The sequence below is a fragment of the Neolamprologus multifasciatus genome, chromosome 20 (assembly GCF_963576455.1).
Source record: "Neolamprologus multifasciatus chromosome 20, fNeoMul1.2, whole genome shotgun sequence".
In the NCBI taxonomy this organism is placed as follows: Eukaryota; Metazoa; Chordata; class Actinopteri; order Cichliformes; family Cichlidae; genus Neolamprologus; species Neolamprologus multifasciatus.
Window position 1 is genome coordinate 23940365 of NC_140458.1, and position 27451 is coordinate 23967815.

The window sequence follows — 27451 nt, forward strand, 5'->3', positions numbered from 1 at the left end:
GAGACTTCAGGCTGTGTTTAAGAATAAAAGTTTTCATACCAAATACTGACCTTCAAGTTTTCTGTGTGTGTTTGCAGATGTTTTAAAAGAATTACTCCACCTAGTTCCTAACGAGGGTTGTCTTAAAACTTTTGCACAGTATTGTATATGAGCAGGTTTATAAAAAGAACACTGTCTGCTATCAGTTAGTGTCTGAGACGTGTAAGGGCCATGGTGATGGGATGTTTTGGGTCTTGATCACGTCTGCCACTGTTAGTCTTTCTTATTACTGGATAAATATATTTTGAACCTTTTTCTTTTCTGTGCTTAGAAATCTGCACCACAGAGTTTGTACTGTAACTAAAGATGTTTTTATTGGATTACTTTCAACATAATAGCAACAGAGAGCAAGGACAGAACTAATGATTTTTTTTCCCTCCCTCAAAGAATTTAATTTCTAACTGCGGCTACTTTCTAAGTGCTGTTGCTTTGATACAAACAGTGTGTCCCTGAGGCTCCCGGGTCTCAAGGAAAACAAAACAAACTGTTTTTGAAATGGTGTACATTCTGTTCAAAAGACCCTGCTGCTTGACAGATTCTTTCTGTGATTCAGGGATTTGATACTCCTAATGTTCATTCACTGGTTCAAACTTGTCATTTACAGCGTGCAAACTTCTGCTTCCCACGCTGTGTTGTAACCTCATGCTTTAATGTACTGAACAGCACATTTGGTCTTCCAGGAAAAGCTTTTTCTTGTGTTACTGGCAGCACACGACTATAGGAGGAATCTAGGTCGGAAAGAGAATGCGACACACACCCTGCGCCATGCTCTTCACACTTTGATGATACGGTGTTGTTAGTAGTGAAACGAACCACTAACCATCTCTAATCTCTATTCTCAATCTTTAAAGCATGGCTCAGCTGGAAATACTCCAAGACAATGAAGGCACGGACGAACACACAAACAGCAGCGGCAGTACCTGGGGAGAGCAGGCAGATGGCCATCAGCAGCACGTGCTCCTCCTCGTGCAGGTTGAGTTTCTTCAGACCGACTTGGAATTTCACCAGCGGCTCCAACAGCTCCAGAGTGTGACCCGCTGTGAAGGATGACACACACTCACTGTTAGTACATTGTGCTTATGAATGAAAACACACCCGGTCTCCATGTGTATTTCTACTTTGCGGACAGAGAACATCGCTACCTGCCCTTCATGTACGAGTGAATAAGCACAGAGTGTGCTCTTGTGGCTGAAAATACCTGAAATCGAAACCTCACAGTAATGTGCAAGTGTGCGTAAAAAGCCGAGTGTGGGGATCCTTGTAAGACTGTTATATAAACTGGGAGAAAAATAATCGCAGCTGTGTCACCAGCTTCAACAATTAACACTCTATACCTGGGAGTGTGTAAAGCTATTATTCACCAATGCCTCCAGAGCAGTGACTCAAGAAGAGGAGTCCATGTTTTGAGAGTATATATAACAGATAAGCATGGTCTCTTACACGCTCTGTACATGCTTCTTTATACAAAGTAAATACATAAACATGAAATGCAGTCACCGATGCTTTAGTTCTACTGTGCAGCTTCTACATGAATGAGAGGAAACCAACCCTTTGTCACATCGGTGATGCAATACTTAAAGTCAGGTCCTCCACAGCTCCAGGACATGTCTTCCAGACTGAATGACTGGTTTGAACGCAGCATGATGATCTCAATGGCACTTGACTTTAAAAGAGCGATCTGGTCCTCTGCTGTCAGGTCTCTGTACAACACACACAATTACAGATAAAAGCATGAGTCACACTACACTGTTTCAGTCAGGCACAAACACTGTCAAATCAGTGAATCTGGACCTGGGACAGAAGAAGAAGGTTTTCTTTGGTTTACTTTACTTTTTGAAGCTCTGGGAGAAATAGTGCCTTCATAATGCATTAACCATATAAAGTTATACATGTATAACTTCATGAATAACCCATACAAGACCAAATAAAATAATAATAGATTATCATAAATTGTGAATTAATCATGGGTAAATATATTTAAAATACAGTTTTAACTGTAAAGTGTTTTGTTAAAAACCAAAAAGCCAAAGAAACAAATAGTGCATGTAGTAAGTTTGTAAATGGGTCAGATTGTGTCAGATTGTGTACTGTTATATAGCGGTACACGTGCACGGTAACAAACACTGGCTGCAAACAAACCTTACATTTTAATTGATGCAAATTAAGCGTGACAATAAAAAACCCAAAACCTTCTCGTTCCCAGAATACACATGACCCTGTTCCATCTGACGACTTCCACTTAACCACCTATATACACAAATGACTGTACGTCTGTGAGGTAGAGAGATAGTAGAACAAGAAATAAAACAATGTATTTAACAGGTACTTTAGCAACAGAGATCTTTGCAAACAGAAGTAAAAGTATGTGCATCTGCATTCACTGATGCAAGCAGATGCAAATGTAAGAGAACCACAGTTCACAAAAGTGAAGAAAGTTTGCTTGAAATTCTTGCAAATTTAATTTTAAAAATAAAAATATAACATGGATATACTGTAACGAGTCCATAAAAAACATATCAGAAACTTAGTTAATGGCATTGAGAATAAGATTGCTAGAATATTAGTGGCTTTATGGTATGAGATGTCTAGCAATCAGAGCCCTTCTGAGCCCAGCAATTTTCCTGCTTATCTCTAATTGGATCAGATTAAGCAGTCTGCTTTGTCTCTAAGACATTTCAATTACATTCACAACAAAGTATTCAAATTATATGTTCAGTCAGATTACTGAATAATCTGCCAATCACTTTATTGCTCTCATGTCTATGGAAATGTGTGGAAAATTGAAATCTATGTGGGAAAAAAGAAACTGAAAATGTTCTTTAGAATCTTCCAGAGCCAAATAAGCAGATTCAGTTAATCCGTACATATTGGAAGTTAGAATGGCCCAATGTTTAGCATTTATGTTTATGTTTTGTTAGTGAATCAAATGATTAATCTACCAAAATAGCTGATCAGCTATTTCATCAGTGCATTGGGAACCACGTAAACCCAAATAAAGCTCACATTATATAGTGTTTAGCAACTGTTGGTAAATTATTGCAAATTAGATGAATCCATCTTTTTAAAAATATTAGTTACAAAAATAACAAAATGCTTTGATGTACTTTCTTGGCAAATCTCATTAGAGGCTTTAATTGGTACCTGAAGCCTGGGATCATCTTGGCAAAGCCTATAACCTTCTGAATGCTGTAGGACACCAGGTCAGCCAGGTGGGGCAGCATGGAAAGTTTTGTGTCCTCTTCACTGGAGTCTGGACTACTTGCGCCATCTTGGTACATCATTAACAGGTTGCTGAAGTTCATTTTGGTGTCCACTGACTCTGCTCAAGGAGGGGATTAGGAGACAAGTTGATAAAGGAGGAAGGGGGGAAAAGGGAACAGGGCGGGGAAGGAAGGGAGGGATTACAAGAAAACATTTAGAACAGACAGAAATAGCAAAGAGCAAATTACCGGTTACACAGTGGAGATGGCAAGTGAGTTTACCTTGAACCGATGAGTTTAAATAATAAATGCGCCAAAGACTTTTAAGTAATTTAATGAAAGGTATTAAGTGTATTCTGTTTGGCCGATATGGCAAAGGAGCAACAAATTCTAAAAAAGATTGACACACAGCAGCTCAAGATCAGTACAATCACTACAGCTTCACTGTGGAGCATCAGTGATTCAGTATATGACTAACAGTGGGCACAAGCACCCCTCATATTTCTTGTAACTGCAAATATGAGTATTCCTTTATTGGGTCTGTTTGTTTTCCACAGTGGGTATGATCCAGGAGCTCACTGACAATGCAGCTGGTGTGATACAATCGCAAAATGGAGCTTAGTTATTATTATTTTTAATCAACAGATCTCTTCACAGCTGGGTCCTTGTGTCCTAACCCTGATTGATAAAACACACAAGAGAAGAGGGACCCTTTATTGTCTCACCAGGTGAGTGGTTGAATGAGTCAGACGAGGCATCAGAGAGTGAGTGAAGAGAGGCAGCTCTGCTGGCACTGCGTGTAACCGGGCCTTCGCGTACCGGGGGCTGCAAACACACACGTAAACACAAGCATTAACATCACCCAGTGCTGCTGGGCTTGTTTTCATGGGCTCCAAAAGTCCAAGTAATCACAACACACCACAGGTCTGTGCCACAAGAGCAGGAACTGCTGGAATTGTTCTTTTTCTATTTGAGGTTTTACTCAGAATAGCAGTCGCAATAATAAAGTAATAAAGCTTCACATAATAGAATTAGAAATGTCAGGTTTGCTGCACAGTGTGAAAGAACACCGTGTTCTGAAAATGTCCTGTATGTACTGGGGTTACCAAAAAAACAAAGAACAAGCAAAAACAGCCCCTGCCTCACCAGCAGCTGATGTAATTGCATCACTGAAGAACACTGATGAATTTCAATAAAGCCCGCGTTTCAACAACAGTGAACTATTAAACAGCTAACCTGGTCGGCACACATGGCACAACACTGTTAGTGACTTTTTAACGGTGATGAGTAGCTCTATTTTTGTATATAAAACAATGACATTACCAAAAAGTAGCAAAATCATGTTCTCAAATTCTCATTACTCATTCAAAAATGTTTGCTTCATTGTTACTTATAATTATTTTCTGTGAAAAATATGCATAAGTGGAAACTGTGATTAAAGTATGTCACCTCACATATACATGTCCAGCTCAAGTCAGTGTAATTGTGTAAGAGTTAACGCTCAGTAATAATGAATGGGGCTCTTGCTGTGGTGTTAACACATTGTGCAAAAGCACTGCAGCACCCTCACACCAGTTCCTGATGTTTTACTGCAGACAAATTTAATCTAATCATATTCATTAGGCACAAAGTAAAAGACAGATCTGATTCCATGCTTTCATCCTGTGTGTACCAGGTCATGACACACGACACCTGGTACACCCATAGTCATTTGGAAAACAAAATGAATTTGCTCCACTAATCATAAAGTGAGCTGTCACTGTCCCAGTAGGGCCTGCTGTGGTTTTACCCTGTATGGCCGTGGGTAAGGTGCTAGCCTTTTTGTACAGCTGACTCTACTCAGCAATTAAGACCAGAGAATAGAGAGCGCTAGTGCAGGGGTGTTAAACATAAGGCCTCCGGACCAGAGTCAGCCCAGCAAAGACTCCAGTCAGACCCACTGGAAGGCTGGAAAACGTGAAAGAGGGGCATACATTTTTGGACTTTTAACTGTACTTTTATAAGTTTTACAGTTTCTCCTCCCCCATGGCCGTGCATGCTAAATCAATGGAACTAAGTAGTACATAAACAATTACATGACAGAAATGTTTCTGTCTTTAACCATCTATAGAAATATAGAAACTTTATGTTCTAGAAATACAGGAGACTCTGGGCAGTGAGCTATTTTTTTCTGTAATTTTGCACATTTTTCATGTCGAAACCTGAGACATGCAGTTAAAATTGCACATCTCAGTGATTTCATGTGTAGTTAAACATCTTTGCACTGAAAGAGAGGAGATTTTCCCTTATCCCATCTTAAGGTCAAACTGGGCTTTATGTGGCCCATGACGCCAGAGTGCCAGAGAGGCTTTTGTTATGTTTTTTTCTTTTGAAGGCGATAGCAGCTTGTCCATCTCTTTAAGTTTAATTATTCATTTTTTTAAAACTTTAACAATTTTCCTTCCATGTCTCTTTTTTACACTTTTTACTTTCCCACACCCCTTGGACTTTTTCAGGAGAACTTAACAAGTGGGGGCTTGTCTCAGATTTTAACCCAGGACCTCTGGCAAGTGTGAAGAAAGAAAGTAACTTTTCACAGGACTAACCCTAAAGCGTGTGAAGTCAGAATAGGAGGCATCGTAGGTCTTGTGGTGAGCTTCCACCAGGCAGGAGATGATCCGAGCCTGGTCCTCATTCAGCCGGGGCCTCATGGCCTCTCGGGCTGCCTCCTCCTCTTTTCTCTTCATTATCATGTCCCTTTTCCGTTGAACCTCTTCATCTGTCAGTATGACTACAACGGAAGATAGAATAAAAGACACATTAAACATTTTACAAAGAAATTATGAAAAAGAAGCAAAATCAAGTTAGGAGTTAAAGGAAAGCGATTCCTGTGTGGTACCTTAGATAATAGTTAAGGCATCCTTACCAACTTTCATAGATGAAATCTGAGAAAGTCAGCAATAAAAGTAGCTAAGGGCGATGTAATGTAAGCCCCAAATATTTCCATCCCAGGTTACATTACCATTGCATCGCTTCAAGTTGGCAAGCAGAAAAGCCTGTCATGTCTCCTGTCTTTTCATTCAAATGATGCGGTTAATGTTAGATATTTAAGTGCCTTTTTCCTTATTCATGCTGCCCGACAGAAGCTGCAGGCAGTGCGGCGCAGTGGTGCAGAACAGAATAGACTTACTGCTTATAATGACTCTTGACTCGATGAGACGGTTGCTTGGGAATTCCTGGGTTTGCACGCACACGTTTTAGAGCCTTACATTGCTTTCTAATCATAGACTATCAAAACATATTATTTACTACAGATTGCCACTTCCTGCATCTGTCTGCTTTGGATTTTAAACAATGACAGATGGCCGTGAATCCTCTGACAAAATCTGACCCCTTTGACTAGGCAAACCATGATAGATGGCGCTGATAAAATTGTATTAGAAAATAAGATCACTGTCAACATTTCCTGAAGTGGCTAATCTCTGGTTTTACATTACAATAAAATGGTCCTGCCACAAGGGATTCATAAATACCATATTTGATACCTGGGTTTTGTAAGTTTATGTACATCTTGTCAGAAGTTTTTTTCACCCCTAAAAAAAACATAAATAAATCGCAAAATAACACATTGCAGTAAATTACACAAAAATGCCAGCAATAGTAGCAAAAATGATACAAATTAAACTGATCACTAATTTCTTTTCTTTTTTTTTTTTATTAAAAATAAGGTTCAATAAACACTCCAGTTTCAGTTTCTCTTTTAAATGAGCATCTGGATATTTGTCAAATTGAAGGGGCACCTGATTGTAATTTAAATTATTGAAGATAACGTTTTCAGGAATGACAAAAATACTGGCAAATATTTTTACAGTTAGTTATCTGAAGTTGGAGCCCATGGGTCACTGTAGTCACTGCTGAAGCATTCCACTGACCTATGAATGCCTTGGCCCATATTATACCTTTGACTCTGCGCCATAGTAAACGATTACCCATGAAGAGCTCAACTGGGCAGATAGACAGTGTGATTGCCAGACAGACTGCGACTGCCAAGAAGAGACAGACTGTCATGGCTGAAGCCCAAAAAGATGAGGTTGCAATCTGACAGCTACAGAAAAACTTTTGTTTACGTTTTATGCACAATTAGTCTAATCACATTATGCTGTTTTTTTTTAATTGTTTAGTATTTATAGCATGTGCAATTTTTAAAAGACAGGGAACTTTTGTAATTCAGCTTTAGCCTTTCTAATTTTAAATACATCTTTGGATCAAAGGTACATGGATAGCAAATATTTATGTACTTTACAGCTTAAGAGACCAATTATATGTTATGGCTGACTGTAAATTAAATAGAACTCAGAAAACACACACTTCATCTTGAATACTGGTTGTTTCCCTGGAAGTTGTAAACAACTAATTTTAAAGTGAACTTTCTGTAATTGCACCCTGGACTGCAACCACAGAAGCAGCATTACATAATCAAATGATTGGGTGATGCAGAGACCAATGACAACAACAAATACTACTACTCGAGGCTTAAAAAGGCAATTCAATAAACTTGACTGCTTAGTTAACTAGGTTTTACTAGGCTTTCATCTCTTTTAACTGACTGTAATTAATTAGGCTTTGGCTACACTCCGGTGTCCATCCAGTCACAAGCCAGGACTGTCTTGAACCACTCCTTGTGGTGAAGACATCCAAATAACTCAATCATGAATGGGCACAATTTGGTCAAAGTTTGGCACCAGCCGTCAAAGAAGCTATTCTAAAGCCCAGAACATGATTGAACCGGTTTCCAGCCAAGTTTGAGCACTGGATGGAATCATTAAGGCTTTCCACAAAAACAACCGACCATCAAAGGAACATCTTGACCACCCCACAGCACTTGGCAGGCAGCAGCAGTTTACCAAAAGAAAGTTTGCTGTTTGTAAAGCCAGTGATTGGATGTGGTGAAGTGCCCAGAGTGGCAGAGGAGAGCAAAGAGAGAAAGGCCAAAAGAAAGAAAGGCAAACTGTGATGGGGGCAATTAATTAAAATCCAACAAGTTTTGGTCAACACCGGTCCTGTTCCCTGGCAATGAGCAAGCAACAGAGTGCCCCTGTGGTGGAGGCCCAGAGGTTCCCAGCAGGCTTATTCATAAACCAGCCAACCAACCACTTAAACACAATTGAGACTTCTAATACTCCAATTTGGTGATATATGTCAAGGTGGTTCTGGTGACCAATACTATTGCAGCACTTACGCCCTGGGTGTGATGGATGAAGGGAAATTCAGGTCAGATAGATATCAGAGCATTGGAACATGCTGACTGCGAAGCCAAATACATGGTGGCAGGAAGCTGTGCGGTATAAACACTGTTGTGTCTACGCAGCAAATTAAAAAAAAAAAGCAACTGATGTGGGCACTAACCCTTCTGCTCATGCACCTGGGCCTCTTATCAAAGAAAACATCAGGATTTGTTTTACTTTTGCAATAAAGCTGTTGGTCAAGTTACAGCACAACCAAATATACCAGTTTCAACAGAAAACAAATTATTTATTTGCATATCCAACTTGCGAGCATAAAGACAAAACTGAAAACTCAGTCATATTTAGAGAGGAAATAGCCCATTAGATTCATTCTATAATTCTATGCCGATGAAGCTGGGAGATCAAGCTTTTAGTTTTGGATCCACACCATTTCCCTCTGTTTAACATGTTTGGTCCACAAAGTGAGCATCTGGCAATTCTGGTTACATCGAACAAGAGTAAAGGTTGTCAAAAGGACAGAATACAAAAACATTAGAGAAAGGGTGAAGAATTTAAATTAGGGAACTGATGGGCTTGGCAGCAGCAGGCGAGAATCCAGCCACCTAAACGGTAAAATGTTTCAGAAATTCTCCTTAACTTCTAATCCTGTTACACATAAGCACCCACCCAAGGATAAGCACACAAACATACACAAACACTGCAAGTATTATGACACACACACACACAGGCGTGGGGGAGGGGTGTCCTGGCATCCACCTAACCTCTGTCAAATAAGGACAGCGTAGGGGTGTTTACTATGAACTCAGCTGGCACAGCTACCAGAGGGCAAACACACACACAGAGTTCTAATCTGAATGGCAGTGAAGCTTAGACAAAGCCATCAGTATAAAGAGGATAGAATACAGAGACAGAAACACATCCTGAAACCTAATCCTTATGTTATTTTATTTCCATGGAAATAAAAGCTGACAAAGACATATTATTTTTTTATGAAAATACTTTTGAGTCAGAAGTTTTAACGCAACCGCAGCGAGGCCGCCTGATGAAATAAATCACAAACAGCTGGGATTGGCGCATAAGAACCCCATGGAGATATATGCGCAGAACGAGTTATCAGAGTTATCTTCTTTGTCATACAAGCAAAATTACCCTAAAAACAATGCTTTGAAAACAACTACGAGCACTTGTTTGTTCTCCTTTATCAACTCGACATATCACTTTAAATAAATAAAAAATAAATCAATGTTTGAGTAGATAGAATGCTGTATCTGGCTCTGTGTTGGGATCAGTTTGAATTTTCAGTAATCTGCGGGTATGTTATCACAACAAAGACACATCAGTAAAGATAACTGTACTCTTTTATAACTGGAGGTACACACAGCAGTCCATATACACTTTGATCTTATCTTCTACAGGGTGGGCCATTTATATGGATAAACAGTAATAACATGGGAATGGTTGATGATATTAAAGTCCTGTCCTGTGGCACATTAGTATATGTGAGGGGGCAAACTTCTCAAGATGGGTGGTGACCATGGTGGCCATTTAGAAGTCGGCCATCTTGGATACAACTTTTGTTTTTTCAATAGGAAGAGGGCCATGTGACACATCATACTTATTGGTAATGTCACAAGAAAAACAATGGTGTGGTTGGTTTCAACGTAACTTTATTCTCTGATGTCAATGGCTGTGAACAAAGAGAAACTTGTAAATAACTCATGAAAGAATAAAGTTTCATGAGTTATGCAATTTAGGATTTTATATTGTAGAATACTGCATGCATTTTTGCATGCACTCTTGTACATGTTATCTATTGATAATATATTAATACTTTTAACAGTTACTCTATTCACAGAATGCTAATAATCTGACTCGATTCAGTCGTGTGAACTGGGCTTTAGTTTCAAGCTTGCTAGCATACAGTCCTGCTACATTTCTTTTCAGTGTCAATGACACAATTGCCGTTGGTATTAATACGTATCTTCTAGGGGTGCAACAATACTCGTATCGATATTGAACCGTTCGATACAGTGCTTTCGGTTCGGTACGCATATGTATCGAACAATACAAAATTTTTAATTTACTTTATCAACTTTTCTTCTGACGATGCTGTCTGTGCTGAGAGCTCAGTTGATCTGCGTTAGACTACTCCGCCTAGGCTGCACTGTCGGCGCAGATCCACTGAGCACAGCGCAAGCTAGCAAGACAGAAGTTAAGCTCTCCTTGCAACATGGCAAATTGAACCTCCCCCCCACCCTCATTCAGATCTGGCGTTTGGAACTATTTTTGTCTTCATGTGAAGTATGACCCTGAAGGTAAGCGTGTCATGGACAAAAGTAAAACAGTATGTCGGATGTACCACGCAATGCTCAATTACATGGGTGGGAGCTAGTGCGTTAGCGCAGTTTGCTCGTTAATGTGTTGACGCGGTCCAGCCCCACACACGGGGCAATCCGTGATAGCTCGTTAACAGATATTTGCTGTGTTGTGGCGTTAAAGTCATTTCAGATTAACGCTGACAGCACTAGTGGGAACACAATTAATATGACTGCACATTTACGCCGACATCATCCTAGTGCAAAGACAAGTGGAAGCAGACAAAAACAACAAGCACGCATGCTACAAACTTTACCCGAGTCATTTAGACAGCCGTTAGCACATGATTCTCCTTATGGGGATCTGATATGTTTAATATGCTGTTGAGAGTATACCCCAGAAGAAGAGTATAGTATAGCTTTTATTTTGAAAAGAGCCATTTCTCTGTAATAAACTCTTTTCCAAAGATGAGTGATTTCTCAATCAGATAGATTTATTAATTTATACCTTTGTTGTTTCAGCAACATTAAATTTAAAAACTGTACTTTTGAGTTAAAATATATATTTATAATTTTAATAAATGACAAATTAAAAAAGCATGAACATTTTTTTGTATTGAAAAAATATCGAACCGTGACACCAAAGTATCGAACCGAACCGAACCATGAATTTTGTGCATCGTTGCACCCCTAGTATCTTCTATAACAGATTTATCATTACCAAAGATCTGAGGCTTTAACATAGCATACAACGGATATTTATTTGGAAATATTGCTTCGCAGGCACAATAGAGACAAGCAGAGCAGCTGTAATTCCCAGGAGTGAATACAGTGGGCTTCGTTTTCCCCACAAACCTGTGTATAAGCTCTGACAAAGAGACCATTTTATCCACATAAGAGTCCCTGTCACTCTCTAACTTCTCGCTCTCTCTTCGCTCTTCTTTCATCAGACACAAACAGACACTGCAGTGTAGTATGTCTATTTATGGTGAACACGGTGGCAATCACCAGTCTGAATTGTGCCCTGCATCATCTCTCTTACACACACACACACACACACACACACACACGCACACACAGCCTTTTTGTGAATGAAATGGAAGCTCAACAATTCTGTCTCTTTGAAGAAAGCGAGTCATTGTTGAAAAGTACTTTAACCCCTCCTTGCTTCCTTCCTTCCTTCCTTCCTTCCTTCCCACTTGCTCTCTTATTTACCTCTTGTCATCTACTTGTTACAATTATGCTCATGCAGTGATGCTGGCGGTACTTTCTATTACTATATAGTTAGTTTTATTGTGACTGAAATGCACACTGGCTTGTAACATTAAAGTCCCTATTTTACATTTAAATAAGTTGGATGCAGGACCGTTGATGTAAGCACTGTATAATGTGATCGTTTGTAAACATGCAAAATAACTATGGTAGCCACTGCGCATCAAATGCTATTTTGTGTTAACAAAAGGTGAGGTGATGGCTCATTTTCCCTTGACAGCACCTTCTTCTTGTGTTACACCCAGGCCTGCTGCTGCATGCATAACCAATACAGTTAAATGCAGAACACTATCAAACTGAAAATATAAGAGAATATTACTTCAGTAACCGATTACAATGCTTTAATACTACCAACTAAACTTCACTAACTACAGAAGCCCTAATCTGGAAGGCTATAAGGAGAATTAACAACATTATTAAGTTCAGCAACAATCTGACCCACGACTGAGTTTGCCATATGGCGCAAACCTTATGATATCTACTTCCTATAAATCTGATCAATTTACACCAAAACCATTTATGCTATTGGCTGATTTTCCATCCCAGCTACAGAAATAAAATAATTATTAGATCAATTGTCTTTTGTGCAGCGGTGGCCTTGGTTTCTAATTTAAGCAGTGACACAGAAGCAGCATCAGACCAGCTGCTCAGTATCTCAGATACGAACATGAATATTACATCAAAGGTAAGTCAAGCAGGAGCAAAGCTGTTAATGCTTGCTTTAATATCAGCCTCAGTATCACTCTCTGCAAAGGCATATATCAAAGTCCAGCACAAACATCAAATAATAGCATGACTTTTAATCATAATCTTGATCTTGAAGCTATCGTAATTTTTCCATCTATAGTCATATAATTTATAATAATATAATTTATAAAAATAATATTATTTCAGTGTATCTTACTAAAATGGATTGGATTGGATTTATATAGCGCTTTTCAAGGCACCCAAAGCGCTTTACAATGCCACTATTCATTCACTCTCACATTCACACACTGGTGGAGGGAAGCTACGGTTGTAGCCACCGCTGCCCTGGGGCAGACTGACAGAAGCGAGGCTGCCATATCGCGCCATCGGCCCCTCTGGCCAACACCAGTAGGGTAAAGTGTCTTGCCCAAGGACACAACGACCAGGACAGAGAGCCCGGGGAATGAACCGGCGACCTTCCAGGTTACAGATACGCTTCCCAACCCCCTGAGCCACGGTCACCCCTGTGAAAAGTGAAGAACATGGTCCTATTGGTCTTATTGGTTGTAGTGTCCATCTCTAGAGCATATATTCAACCCCACAGTTGAATATATAAACCAGCAGGTTTCACTCTTTCACTCTGATATCCAGCCCAGTAACTTACAACTAATCATTAAAAAAAGGATCACTTACATACAAGATACTTTAGTCATGTTTTACATGTCAAGCAATGGCACCAACAACATAAGTACTGTTAGACTATTAGAGGTCATAAATATCAACTTACACTCTTTCATCATGCCGATGTCAATGCAGCGTTTAAGACGACAGGCCTGGCAGTGACGCCGGTTGTCCTTAGTGATGGTGCAGCTCCCGTTAAATGGACAGGTGAAGGAAGCTTTACGTTTCATGCTGCGCCTATGAAGAGCCGCAAAGAATCAGTTACTCATTTGGGATCATTTATTATTTATAACATAAGCGATATACTACTAAAAACAGGCATCTCTGGTGATAACCGAGCTACAGATAAACTGTACATGAAATGTAGACATCCAAAATTTAACATTTAAAAAGAGAAGGCCTGAGCCAAAAGATTAAATCCATTTTATACTGTACAGATATACTCTGTGGTGCCAAAAACATGATTTGCTGGGACATGAATAAAAAACAAATCCTTTTAGTTTCACAACATTTCTGAAACTGGGACATTTGGTCTCTTAAGTCGTCTGGGTTACACTGTGAAACTTCTGTGATGAGATTAAGATCTGAGTTTGAAGACAAAGATAAGAAACACAATACAGATGAATTGAGTTGTTTCCGAGCAGTTTTTGTGGTTTGGTGTGGCACCTTGTGGGGAAGCCACTGCTTGTGTAACAACGGATGTTGGTTAGCAACAGTGTTTGGGTGGTGCGCAACAAAGTAACATCCACATAAATACCAACAGGCAACGTTTTCCATTGTAACAAGACGGTCATTTACTTCAGCTGTCAGTGATTTTCACACTGTGGCTGAATAGTATACATACATTAAAATATCACAGTTTGAGTAATGGGTAAGAAAAAAGAGAAGAGAGATGAGGAAGAAAATAAAAACTAACAGGACTGTGGTGAACACTGAATAATTTATAATCTTCTGAAAGCACTGCAATCGCTGTCATGCAGCCAGGCAGAAACAGACAAACTGTACCTCAGCGTCAACAATGCACTCCTCATTAACATGCAGGCAGTAATATCTACAGTTATGATGTAAACTCAGATTGGCATATTTCAATAAACAGAATGATCATTTTCTTTTCCCATAAGCTATTGAATATACAACTTCATTTATTTTAAACTAGCAAGAGTATACAACAGAAGGTCCCTTTGCTGTTTGAAAGTAAAAACATAACAGCTTTTATTTCTTATCTCAAACTTCTTATTTCTAAGTTTCACTATTTTAACTTGATTAATGGTCCTTTTGGCAGAAATGTGCAAACAACATTATCAAGGGGGCAAACAACCCCCCAAACCAGAGACTGAAATACCCAGCAGGATGTATTCACATTGCCTGGACCCAGAAACACCCTACACTCAGCAGAAACATACACCAAAACGCAAAACAGACAAGACGCAAAAACATCAACTGAAGTATGAAACTCACCTGAAGAACCCTTTGCAGCCCTCACAGGTCATGGCATTGAAGTGGAAGCCAGTGGCCTTGTCCCCACAGACGCCACAGATCCTGGGGGCATTGCGATCGAACTCCTCCGGCCCGACCACTGACGTCGTCACCGTCATGGGCTCCATCACTAAGGAGAAAAGGGAAAAGACAGTAGAGGTTACCACTGCGGCTCCATGCAGTCTTGGTCACAAAAACTCAAAAAGACATTAAAGTCAGCATAAATACTCTAAGCACAGATCCATAAAAAAGCCAACCTCAAACAAGCTTAAAAATCTCTTTGCCTGTGTCTTGTGTGGAAGTCTTTGACTGTGTGCTCGACAGAGAGGTGAAGTGTGTATTTTTCTCTCTTATACAAACAGGTGTTGGGTCATTAGCATATTTAGCAAAAGGCATTGACAGCCACACTCTGCATTGTGCAGCTATTGGCTGAATGAGTCTGCAGAGACAGCCACAGCCACACACACACACACACACACACACACACACACACACACACACACACACACACACACACACACTTCTCAAGAATTTTCAAATTACTGTGTTAATGGCAAAAATAATTAATGACAGAACAGCGTACATTTGAAGAGGCTGTGAAAAGACTGATGCCAAGAAGAAACATTCTCTGCCATCGAAATTTTTCCAGCACATACACCATCTGGCTTTCCTCTGAGAGATATGCAGGAGTAGTGTAACAAAAAGTTACTGGCAACTGTGACCAAAATAATACCAGCAACAGTCTTTTTTTCCTCCAAATGCAACTTTGTCTAAAGTCTGACTAAGACCAAGACTTTCTGGACGACAGTGCCTCTATTTATAGATTTTGTGGGGTTGATGATTTTAAAATGATAGATACAAAATCTCCCCCCTTATGAAGCAGCATGTAAACTAGCACAATCGCCCACAATCATCACGAAAACACCATTTAAAGGAAAAATGTTTGGAGGAATGGTGCTCCACCCATCACCGTATGGGTTTCCAGAGATTTGAAGAATCAATGACAAGAATCACTAAAGCTGTTTTTGTGGCACACTAACTTAATAAAATCACTTGATGTTTTTCATTTAATTTAATTCCCCATTCGTCTGTGCATTGATTAAAGTATTGTATTTTCATCAAGTCAACTCATTTGGCTTAATGGTTAATATTTCTTTTTCTCTTTGTGTTAAAAAGATGTCAATTTTATTTATTCACTGTTTTCGCAGTGCACATATGACAAACACCCCGCTACTTATGCAAGTCTTAAAACAGAACATAAACTTTTTACCGCCTTTCATGTTAATTCTATGACATTTTTATTGCGCCTTTAGATTCAAATTTAATTTCTCTTTAAACTTTTTATGATTCCGTCTTCACTGTCTTTGTACCCTTGTGTTGCCTATGTAATAATCGTATAGATAGTGGTGTTGACTTCCAAGAGTAAAATTTGAAACATGTTGAAATTAATTTGATTTTTAAGAATAAAGTTCTTGAAAAAAGTGAAACAAAACTGTAGAAAGTAAAAGGAAAAAAACAAAGATGGAGATTTCAATGTGACATATAAATGAGTAGTGTGTTGGAGCCTGCTGATAAACAGCACTACAGAGGGGGAGGTCAAGTTAGGGGAAGACAACAATATGAGGACAAAGAGAGGAGGGGGCTGCATGCACTGAAGTAAGGAGCAGCAGGAGTCACGTGGCTGCAGAATATAGCCGGGGTGGGGGGGTGGGGGGGAGAGAGCTGACGTTCATAGAAGTAGAAGCTGTAACACCAGTTCCCAGAAAAACATAAACCCACAGACACGTGAGCTGGGAGCTTCTGGCTGTGAAGGCATCACTCCACTTACCCACTTACACTGCAGTGGGAGTGCAGGTCACACACCGGCAAACATACACACATACTTAATACTGAAGGAATATTACTTTAGCACGCGTTCACCATCTAAACCTGGCTCGTATGTATCAGTGTTTACATATCAGTGATTTCCTCTAACAGTGCGTGTGCGTGTGTGTGTGTTGGGGTGGTTGGATAGGACAGATCTGCACACACGCATACACACAAACACAGACACAAGACCTCCACCATTAGTCATCCTGTCACAAAAACAGCTTTGTTTACTGATGTAGCAGCAGGTGAATAATGAAATAATTAGAGAAGGTAAAGCAGGGAGACAATGTGTCAAACCTCTCAACAGATCTGCAAAAACACCATAACAACCCGCACTTTCATTAATAGTGCTGATTAACAACAATGCGATTCAGCCGCAGGTATGTAATTAACAACTCAAACGGTACTACTCCTTTAAACACTTTTTCCCTTTTGTGTTTTCTCTCGTTTGTCATTTGTAACACTGCTTAATAACTGTCATTTTATTTATTCACAGCGAGCATGATTAACTGATAGAGATGACAGCCCTTTTTTCTTCTTTTTTGTTCTCTTGTCCCTCTCCTTTTTTCTTTCTTTTTTTTACCTGGCAGGTTATTCAGTCTCTCCTCTTCTCTAATCCTGAAACCACCTTAATCTCATCATCATCTCATCATTCCTTTAAAACAGCAGTTAGATCTGCAAATCACTTTTTCCACAAATCTGGAATCATACTTGAAATGTGTGATAACTAAGATCAGCATAATTGATGGAATAGTGCTACCGCAGTCTGCCAGAAGTCTTTGTGCTTGGATTTTGTGTTTGGATTCATTTTAGCAATTTTCAGGGTTTTGCACGTTTACTGGTATAACATTTACACCCCTAAAACAAACTGAACTGGATTAAGGGAGCTAACACAGGCAATATTTCTGGACAAGACAGTTCAGCTGTGAATAATGGATTCCTCTTGGATTCATAATGTCTGGACACTGGAGGACTCATTTATTAAAGTTTTTACATGACTAAAGGTCCCATTATCTCTCTATGTAAGCTGATTCAGTCACATAAGAACTAACTATGAATACAATTTTGACATGTTGTCTTAACACCCCCCCCCACACACACACACACACAAAGACATTTTACAATAGCACTGAATATAATATAGCATTTTTGTAAAGAAATATATGAATGTGAATATTTGACTCAGTCACCTCATATTATTTTTATACCTCAGTTACTTTATATTTCTTACTATTTATATTCAAACTATCAAGACGTAGAATGAATAATGTCTTCCATGTATAAGTGAATCTATGCTGTTTTTGAATCGAAATCCCACCCCTGCTCACCACACTATTAGAGCCGTGTGACTCCCATCTCACTGTAAATACTCAGTAACAGAATTCAATGATAAATCAACAGTGTACCAAACAATCATTTTACTAAATGTTATCCAGAAGATTCATTAAAATTTCATGTCCCGGGTGTGTACATACGTAGACTGAGGCATGAAAATAAACCAAAAAAGGTCTGATCTTATTCATGCATCACATCATCTTGAATTTAATGACTTAAATAAAACAGAAAGACACAAACAGGACACCAGTTCTAGAATCTCACTGTTCTTTTAAGGACTTCTCAAGTATATAAATATATAGGAATATAAGCCAATTTACATTGTTTGTGGCTTCTTTTTTCCCCTTCTTTTTTGTAATTAACACTCCAGCATCAGCTGTAAACACCAAGGTTATTATCGTTAACGAAAACTAACGAAATAACGAAAACTAGAAGTGAAAAAACATTTTCGTTAACGGAAATAAAAATAAAAACAAAAAAAGGAAAACTAACTAAAACTAGAATGAGTGTTCACAAAACTAACTAAAATTAACTGAATTTATAGCAAAAATGTGTTTAGTTTTCATTGATGTGTGCGTGTCATACAATAGTCAAGAGTGAAAATGAAGTTTAGTTTCCAGATTTTTTTTCTTGCTGTCTCATTATGCCAGCAGGTGGCAAGTACGTTAGTGTGTCGTCTGTGTTGCTGCTCCATCCACGCGCAGAATCATGTCAGGAAAAGTCGGAAGAAAGTGCCAGAGTCCAATTTGGGATTACTTTGAATATGACTGTTTTTTGGAAAAACCAAGTGTCTTGTAGTGGAAACAGACAAATTATGAGGGACATTTCTAAAGGGAAAAAAATCCCACAAACCTTAAAGTGCACTTGAAAAGCTCACACAAGAAGGCTAACCTAGCTTACCTTGAGAAGGTAAGGGAGCACACTCAACCCTCATCACCAGAAAACAGAAGCTAACCCCAGGCAAGGCAGCGTGATGCATCCCCAGACAACAGGACGGGGATATCTACACAACTGTGTGAGTCAATTACCTTCAAAAAGTTTATCAATACACTTGAACCAAAATTACGAACACCCGGTGCTGCAAGAGTTAATAGTTTCATTGGGGCCAAGATATACATTTTATAGTTGCCTGGTATCAATGGTTGTTCATCTGCCTTTATTTATTTATTTAAAGAACCCATAGGTGGGAATGTGAGTTGTCTGTCTCTGCGTGTTAGCCCTGCGACAGACAGGCGACCTGTCCAGGGTGCAGTATGGTAGCTGGAATAGCAACATACCCAAGGATAAGCAGAAGAGAATGACTGATATGATGAAACTGGGATTTTGTTACACTTAATTATTGCAAACACAACTAAAACTATAACTGAAACTAATCAAAACTAAACTGAAACTAAGGATTTTCAAAAAAATAAAAACTAAACTAAACTAGCAAACAATTGGTAAAAACTAATTAAAACTGATATAAAATTGAAAATCTGAAGTCAAAACTAAATAAAAATAAAAACTAATGAAAATTGCAAAACTATTAAAACCCTGGTAAACACACATCCACAATGCCTCTGAGGGCCAAACAAATGACATCTAATGTCAACAGATGAACTATGTAGTGAGGGGGGATAAACAGGCTAGATTACAGTAGCTGTTTATGCTGATGCTGATGCAATTTTCCTCTGTGAAGCAGTGGGCAGTGCAGCTGAGAGCCATCTAGTCTTGTTAAAAATTCAGCAATCCCCTCATCGTATGCAAAAACTAGTTCCACAAAGCAGGCATTAAAAGCCCATAGCAGTGCATCATACAGAACAAACACTCACCAAAAGGACATTTAAAATTCTTTACCGAATCACTACTTTGTGTTTGCTCATAATATAAAATACACTAAAGCTTTTTCAAAAGCGGCAGTGCCACACAGCTTTTAAAAACAACATCTATTAAAGACGCAGGCAGTAAAGGTCAGCGCTGCAGTACACCTGCGGTGATTACATGAGGGTGTTTGCTTCCAGTTGCAAAACCACACTTTAGTCATTTTTGATTACTTTATTAATTATGCACCTCAATGCACTTACGCTGATTTATAACTGTTTCTAAAAATTGTTTTTACAGCCTATGATGTTAACACATATGAGAAGAAAAGAAATCTTTTACCTGTGAAATGGATGAAAGAAACAAAACAACTAAAAGAACTATGAGTGATGATAAAATTGAATACCAATAATTACAACCTCGTGCGTAGGAAAACACTCTACTGGAATAAAGCCCGCCCACAACAGTTCACCACAGGGTGGGTACGGTTTTTCTTTTACGGCAGCTTCCCTTCTATCATAAATCACATTTTCTACTTAGAAAGACCTTTATATCCTACATGCTGCTAAAACAGCAAGACCACATGGTTGTGGAGGAAGAAACAGAAATGTGCCACATCCTGAATAATAATGAGAATCAGTGTGTATTGTATATACTGTTTAATACACTTCAGAGGAGCATGGATTGTCAGCTTGTATTGTGTGTGTGTGGCTCTCAGTTCAATGTAACATGGACGTGCGTTGACTTTGATGGATTTCCCAATACAGTCTGTTCTGGGGTCTCTTGAGAGTTTACCACAGGCTTATCAGATGCAGAATTTATGTGTAAGTTTTTCCCTGAAAAAATGTGATTAAAATTTTTGGTCTTAATAGGGAAATAGAGTTGCTGGGATGGCCAGCGTATCTCCCAGGCTTCCTTCCAGCATTGTTAGACCATAAATTCAGGGAGTAGTCCAGGCATGGAATCACTGCAATCTGTAAGATAGTTAAGCATGGGGAGCTGATAAATTTTGAGGACATGTGTCAGATTTACAAGATCGGCAGGGAAGATTTTTATCGTTACCTACAGATTCGGAGCTTCTTCTGGAAGGAAATTAGAATGCTTGACGCAGATGCTAGTGGGGTGATCCAAATATTTATGGATGCTTATGGTGAGAACATTATAAGACGTACTATAGGCAAAATGTACAGAAGTTTTATAGCTATGAAAAAGACCTCAACAAGATATGTCAGTCATCGAAGGGAAAAAGAAGCAGGTATAACTATCTCAGAGGAAGATTGGTTGCGGATGTGGAAGAATGTGTTATCTACAAATGGTGATGGATGTGCTGGAAGTAACACTGGATTTCTCCTCTAGTACCATGTACCTTGGGAATATCCCTGAGGATATAAATTATGAGACTCATACTTACTGAAAATAATTATGGTTGCATGCAAAAAGGCAATTACTAAATGTTGGTTACAGACAAGCCCCCCCCCCGGAAGCTGGTCATAGACATTATTAACACAATTCATCATATGGAACTGATTACCCTCTCACTGCGGCTACAGAAGGAGAAAGGAGAGAGACTTTGGGAACGATGGGATCGTTATACGTCACGAGACTAGAAACTGATACCTCTGTGATGCAGAGGGACAGCTGCGAATTTGTTTGAATGGAACATGCACCTGTGTAATATGTAATATATGTAAGTAAAACAAGGCGTTGTGTATTTTGGAATATGTGAACATGTGTGAATGTGTTGGTTTCCCTTGCCCTGTTTAGTTCTGTATGTAAAATAAGATGAAAATTAATAAAGAGAACGTATTAAAAAAAAAAAGATTTTGCCCAAACATGCCATCTAAGCTCCAAAGGGGAGTTCTTCTTGTAACAGTGACTGAAATACATGCACAGATTAACAAAGACTTAGGTGGAACAGTGAGGCAGACTGGCTTTCTTAAAAAATCTTAAAGTCAATAAAAATGTTTGACTTGTTTGATCAGAATCATAACACATCACATGCTGCTGTAGTGTTTTACAGATACTGAAACTTAAAGCTGGCACTAACTGAGCACCCGAGTTCACTACGACCAACAAGCAAGTGCAGCACAGCAGATAAACTTAATTCCTACCACCTACACTGCTGCTGCTGACCTTTGATTTGGTGTAAACATCAAGAAAAAAGAACAATAAAGTGATCAATAAAGTATTACAGTATTACACTCTTTGAGTGACTAGTTGAAAAATAACTTTTACCACACAAACACTAACTCCTGAACTTCAGAATATTTGAAGCTCCTGAGAAGATCCATAAAATTAGAGATGTGCAATCCAACACCAGTGTAACTCCTACCAGACTCAATGTGGACACAGCATGTTAATGAACCATAGTAACAATAAAGTCTAAACCAGTGTTAATTTCAATTGAAAGCAAGCAATTTTCAATGGTTAAAAACATGACGAACCTTTACACTTTATATTTTACTTAACTGAGCCTTAGATTTGCTCTACTATAATCTTATAATATTCAGTCAACTAGAACTAGAGTAAAATATTGTCAAAATATTCGGTCAAAATTAACCAGAATCTATTTGACAATATTTTACTCTGAAACACAACTATGCACTGCACACTGTAATCCCATTTTAAAAATACAAAGCAGTATATCAACATACGGGTTCAACTGTCCTGTATTTGTTGCATGTACGCTGAGGTTCCTCGCCCTCTCTGCTGTCTAAGGTGGGGCATTCTTAATAACAACATTGGGCTAAATAGTTCAACAAAATACTTTCCATCAGCATTTTCTTCTGGTTAACAAAATCTTGCAAGGCTTAAGAGGGGCCTAACATTTTCCCTCCGAATAGTTTCACTTCAAAGCTGAGCAGAAAAAAGTTTTCTCTTGTTCTTTATATGATATAGCGTGAACTCCTCTATACGCGGCACTACAGGGAACATGGCCTACTTTTACTACCAGCTGCCTCACAGTGGGCCTCACTAGAAGCTAACTGCCATAAACTCTAGTCCACTACATCACAACAGAGCAGCAGCTGAGCCGGAGCTTTAACTCGTACACATACTCAAAAATCCCACAACTCGAAAAATAAATGACTACTTCTAATGTTTCCTCACTCTGGTGATACACAGAGACTTCTGGCTGTGTCACCTCGGGGCTTGAATGGTTTTGTTTACTGAGCTGGAAAGTTAGAAACTACAAGTCAAATTTTGTTTGACAAGGTGGGTTTTCTCTTTAAAAATTTCAGTCCAAAGACATTTGATTCCCATTTGGCTCCATGAATCCTGGACATCAAAACATACAGAGGGAGGTGGGTGATTTTATGATCTTATATCAAAGACAATCTTGACATATGATCTATGTTTTAGACACATTATGAAATTGCAGTGCTGTCAAAACATTCTCCTTCAAAAGGAACAAGAAGAAAGACTGTTTGTTACAGAAGCAGGCTGACCTTCAATGCAAACACTAGGTAAATAGTGGATAGAAAGACAACTATAGGTAGAGGTATGATGATGCTATCTGGTAAGCAGAATCCGACTTTCAGTGATCTCAGAAATCAAGTACAGTGGAGGATGAAGTGCCAAAGGACTCATCACACAGGCTTAGAGAACGATTGGCAACTGCCTGGCAACCACCGGTCTCTATGGAAAAATGAGTGTCTATTGCCGACCGGTCTCTGGGTCTATGTGACTGGAGCCTAAAGGGCCAATATTATGGGGGAAATAAACAAACTCAAAGCAGCAGGTACGTTTAATAAATGTAGGCACTTTAGAATGTAGAAACTAGTCAATAAATTCTTGAGTTATGCCCAAACATTGTTTGATAACAGAAAACTGAAAGTTTCAGACAAATTGAGAAAACTAATTCTGTTCAAGGCTACTCTAGATGGCTTCAAACTGACAAGAATAAAAGGTCTGGTCATGCTAAAACACAATACCTCTGACTTTTGAAGAATGGAGGCTGTAAGGATTTAAAATAAACATGTGAACTGAATTCGATTTTTTTGTTCAACAAGCAAAATATTCCACTGACAACTAAAACAACAAGAAAATAATTTAACATGTAGAAATAACATGCACAGACCCATAACAATAACATGAGTAAATTATCATCCAAGGCATGGATGTCAGCATTAATAAACTACAATGTGCTTGATTAAAGTATGGTAAAAAATCGGCGTCACGAGATGTCAAACATTATGATTTTACACAAACAGATGCCTGAACGTTTTACGCAATGAAAGCAAAGGAAGTTCTCATCCTTCAGTGTGTCCAGGTCAGTTTGAAGATACTAACTAGGGCTGCATGATTATGGCCAAAATGACTATCATGCTTATTATGATCAGTATTGAAACCACAATTATTGGTCATGTTTATTCATTGATTTTAGTGGCAAAATGTTATTGTTGCACCCAACTGTGACACTGCTGTCACAATTATTGGACTACAGTTTACTAATGTACAAATCTTTGCATCAAAATAAAATTTCTCTCCCTTATTAAACTAAATTTTGCACATATCTTAGGAGAAAACTATAAATATTTTTTTTAAATTGCACCAAAATCTTAAACAAAACTAAATCAACAGTGTACTTGCTTCCACTTTTTAAATGTATTACATTCCAGCTAATAAAACATCTTTGCAGACACATCATTAATTGTACCTGCTTGCAAATGAAACTCGTAGCAAAGTACTCCCCAGTTGTGAGATCCCTCTCCACTTCCCCTGCATGCTCTTGCGCACAGTACAGGTACTGCTACTTTGAAAAAAATAATTGCTTTTGTCCAGCATGCTGACCATTTTCCAGAAGCCTGGAGACAAAATATTTGTCCAAATGGAATATGGCTGTGTTGGTGATTTCTCTCCGTCTTTGTGAGCTGGACTGCTATGCAGAGTCTTCTTTCTTAGAGACAACTTTAGTTGATTTTTGAATGTGTTAGCCATTGCATTGCTTTTCTTGGCCTTCAGGCATAAATTATCCAGCAGTCTGTGGTGTGTTTTCAGTCAGTTGAATAAGTTGTGTTGCTTTACAGTTGAGACACAACTCTTCAAAACTCTCTGGAGGATTTTTTGGTTAGCACCATTTGCACTAATTCCAAGTATTTCCAACAATAAATGATGGTTCTTTTCCAGAGACAAGCTCTTCACTTTCTACTGTTGTAGACATTTGGATTTTTTTGCATATCTGTCTTTTAATGGAGAGTTACTCATCAAGACTATGTCCAAGAAACTTTGTGCAGGAACAGCTATAATTGGCACATACAACCCTGTGGTCAGGTACTCGGACACAATGTAATTGTGGAAAGTTAAAATTGAGATCAGGACTAAAATTCAATTAATTGTGCAGCCCTAGTACTAATGGAGGCCATCAGAAAATTTAATTGACGCAACAACAAAGTCTTGATCTTCCTGCTGTAAGAGCAAACTCAGACTTAAAAGTCCTCTACTAATTCAGGCTTATTAACATTATTTGAACTGCTAAGAAAGTCGTAATGTTTCAGCTTTGTCAAGGTCTTTAACCATTATGTGCTTTAAGTAAATATAGATTTCAAGCCAGCAACAAATCATCTATAAATGATACTCCTCAATAAAACACAAAATGCAGATGCACTATAAATTCCTGTTGTTCATTAGCCCTACTCAAATTATTACATACAACTCAGTGAACACATTGCAAAACCAGAGCATGTTCTTACCTCTTTTATATGTGCCTACTTGCCAGCATGGTACATGCTGAGCGTGTGCACAAGTTAGTAGGTCAGTTTGTTTTATTTATTTTTTTATTACAGGTACCACAAAGATGGAGGCTGAAAGAAGATGTGCTGGGAAAATACAAGTGAGCACTTAGCTTACTCAGGTGGAGGCCCACGAACAACAGAGTACACACGTCTTTGTGGCAAACACACTCACATTCTAACATTGGAACAACCCAGAACAACCCAGCCGTACAAATGAATAGATTAGTCACGTAGAAAATATGCTGGTATACACTAAGCATAGGCAGGATGTGGAAACATGAAAAATGACAAACCAATCAAAATATAATTCCTCAGAAAGTGGCTTTGAACATCACGTGTTTGTTGGTGCCACACTGTTTTGGTCTGAGTAATTTAGAAACCGCTGATCTGCTGCAATTTTCCAACCATCACTAGTGTTTACAGAGAATGAACTAGAAAAAAGTGAATATCCAGCAGCAGTTCTACATGTAAAAAATGCCTTATTGATGTCAGAGGTCAGCGGAGAATGGGGAGACTGATCCGAGCTGATAGAAAAGCAACAGTTACTCAAATAATCACTCAGTACAACCAAGCTATGCACCAGTACATCTCACGTTGAAGCAACTGGGCTACAGGAGCCACTGCTGTCATAACAGCAAACTGAGGTTACAATTCACACACGTTTATCAAAACTGGACAAAAGAAATTGAAAAATGTTGCCCGGTCTAATGAGTCTCAGTTTCTGCTGCTGGTGATGAGTCATAAACAACAATGACAGCATGGATCCATTCTGCCTTGTATTAACATTTCATATTGTTGTTGCTGGTGCAGAGGGCATTTCCCTTATTCTGAATGCATTTAAGGCACAAGACTTAAGGCAAAAACATTTTATTCTTTCACTATCGCATTTGAATAAAATGTGTTGAGATGCTGGTCAAGACCAGAGTAAACAATTCCTGTTTTATTCACCCAATTCAAAGTGATTACGTGTGCTGAAATTAAAATGTTTTTTAGATGGAAGTAGATGGAAATTCAAATTCCATCTACTTAAGACGATATTCAAATCTGTTTTGACCCAGGTCTGGCCTCCTTCTGTGTTCCCTCTCCTGCCGCCAATCCACAACAGCAGCTTTGAACTTTAGACCTTATTTTCTAGACGGAGGACGAAAACGAACAGGCTGGGCTGTTGGGCTGTTGGCAGACTGACAGGGAGACGAAGAGGGAGGAGCGAGAGAAAGAGAGGGTGAGACAGAGAGGAGCTTGTAAAGAAAGGAATGAAGTCATGAAAAAAAATGAAAGCAGGGAATTAAGTAATGAAAGGAGAAAGTGAAAAAGGGAGAGACAGATGGAAACTGAAGGAGTAAAAGAGGAAAGGAAAAGTAGTATTTGAGAACACAGCGAAGGCCCACTGCTGAAAATATAACAAAAAATAATGAGGCAGTCGAGTGTGGATAAAGAGAAGGAAACAATGAAGATGATTTCTTTCCATTACTCACTGCATGAGCTTTCTTGCGGTAGCACCCTCGGGGCCAAATTTTGCAAATGTTTTCCACACAACTTATAGTTCTTCAGATATGTTAGTCAGGAAATTGTCCTCATAGTTTACAGCTGTCTTTTTTGGAGCCACAGGGTGTCACGTGGTGTGTCCAGCACTGGATGTGGAAGCTTGATTTTGCTGGCTTAGTGAGAAATGTAGCTGTGATGTACACACTGGCAAGGAGACCATTTATTTTGCACAAATCTTATCCACTTTTGTTTAGAGGGCATACGGGGCTACTTACACTTATGTCTGGGTAAAATGCAAAATGCCCAAAAGAGATCTGAGATAAAACAGAAGCTCT

General features: G+C 38.9%; 1 protein-coding gene across 1 annotated transcript in view; it reads right to left on the reverse strand.

Annotated features, from left to right (window-relative positions):
- Nucleotides 1–27451, reverse strand: part of LOC146494961 (vitamin D3 receptor A) — a 79029-nt gene that overhangs the window by 9750 nt on the left and 41828 nt on the right. Inside the window, exons 3-9 of the mRNA XM_085145294.1 lie at nt 14878–15025; nt 13526–13656; nt 5825–6009; nt 3965–4064; nt 3181–3358; nt 1588–1739; nt 960–1076 (exon numbers count right to left, since the gene is read on the reverse strand). Coding sequence (XP_085001420.1) covers nt 960–1076; nt 1588–1739; nt 3181–3358; nt 3965–4064; nt 5825–6009; nt 13526–13656; nt 14878–15023 — 1009 coding nt within the window. The 5' untranslated portion in view covers nt 15024–15025. The remainder of the gene's footprint in view (nt 1–959; nt 1077–1587; nt 1740–3180; nt 3359–3964; nt 4065–5824; nt 6010–13525; nt 13657–14877; nt 15026–27451) is intronic.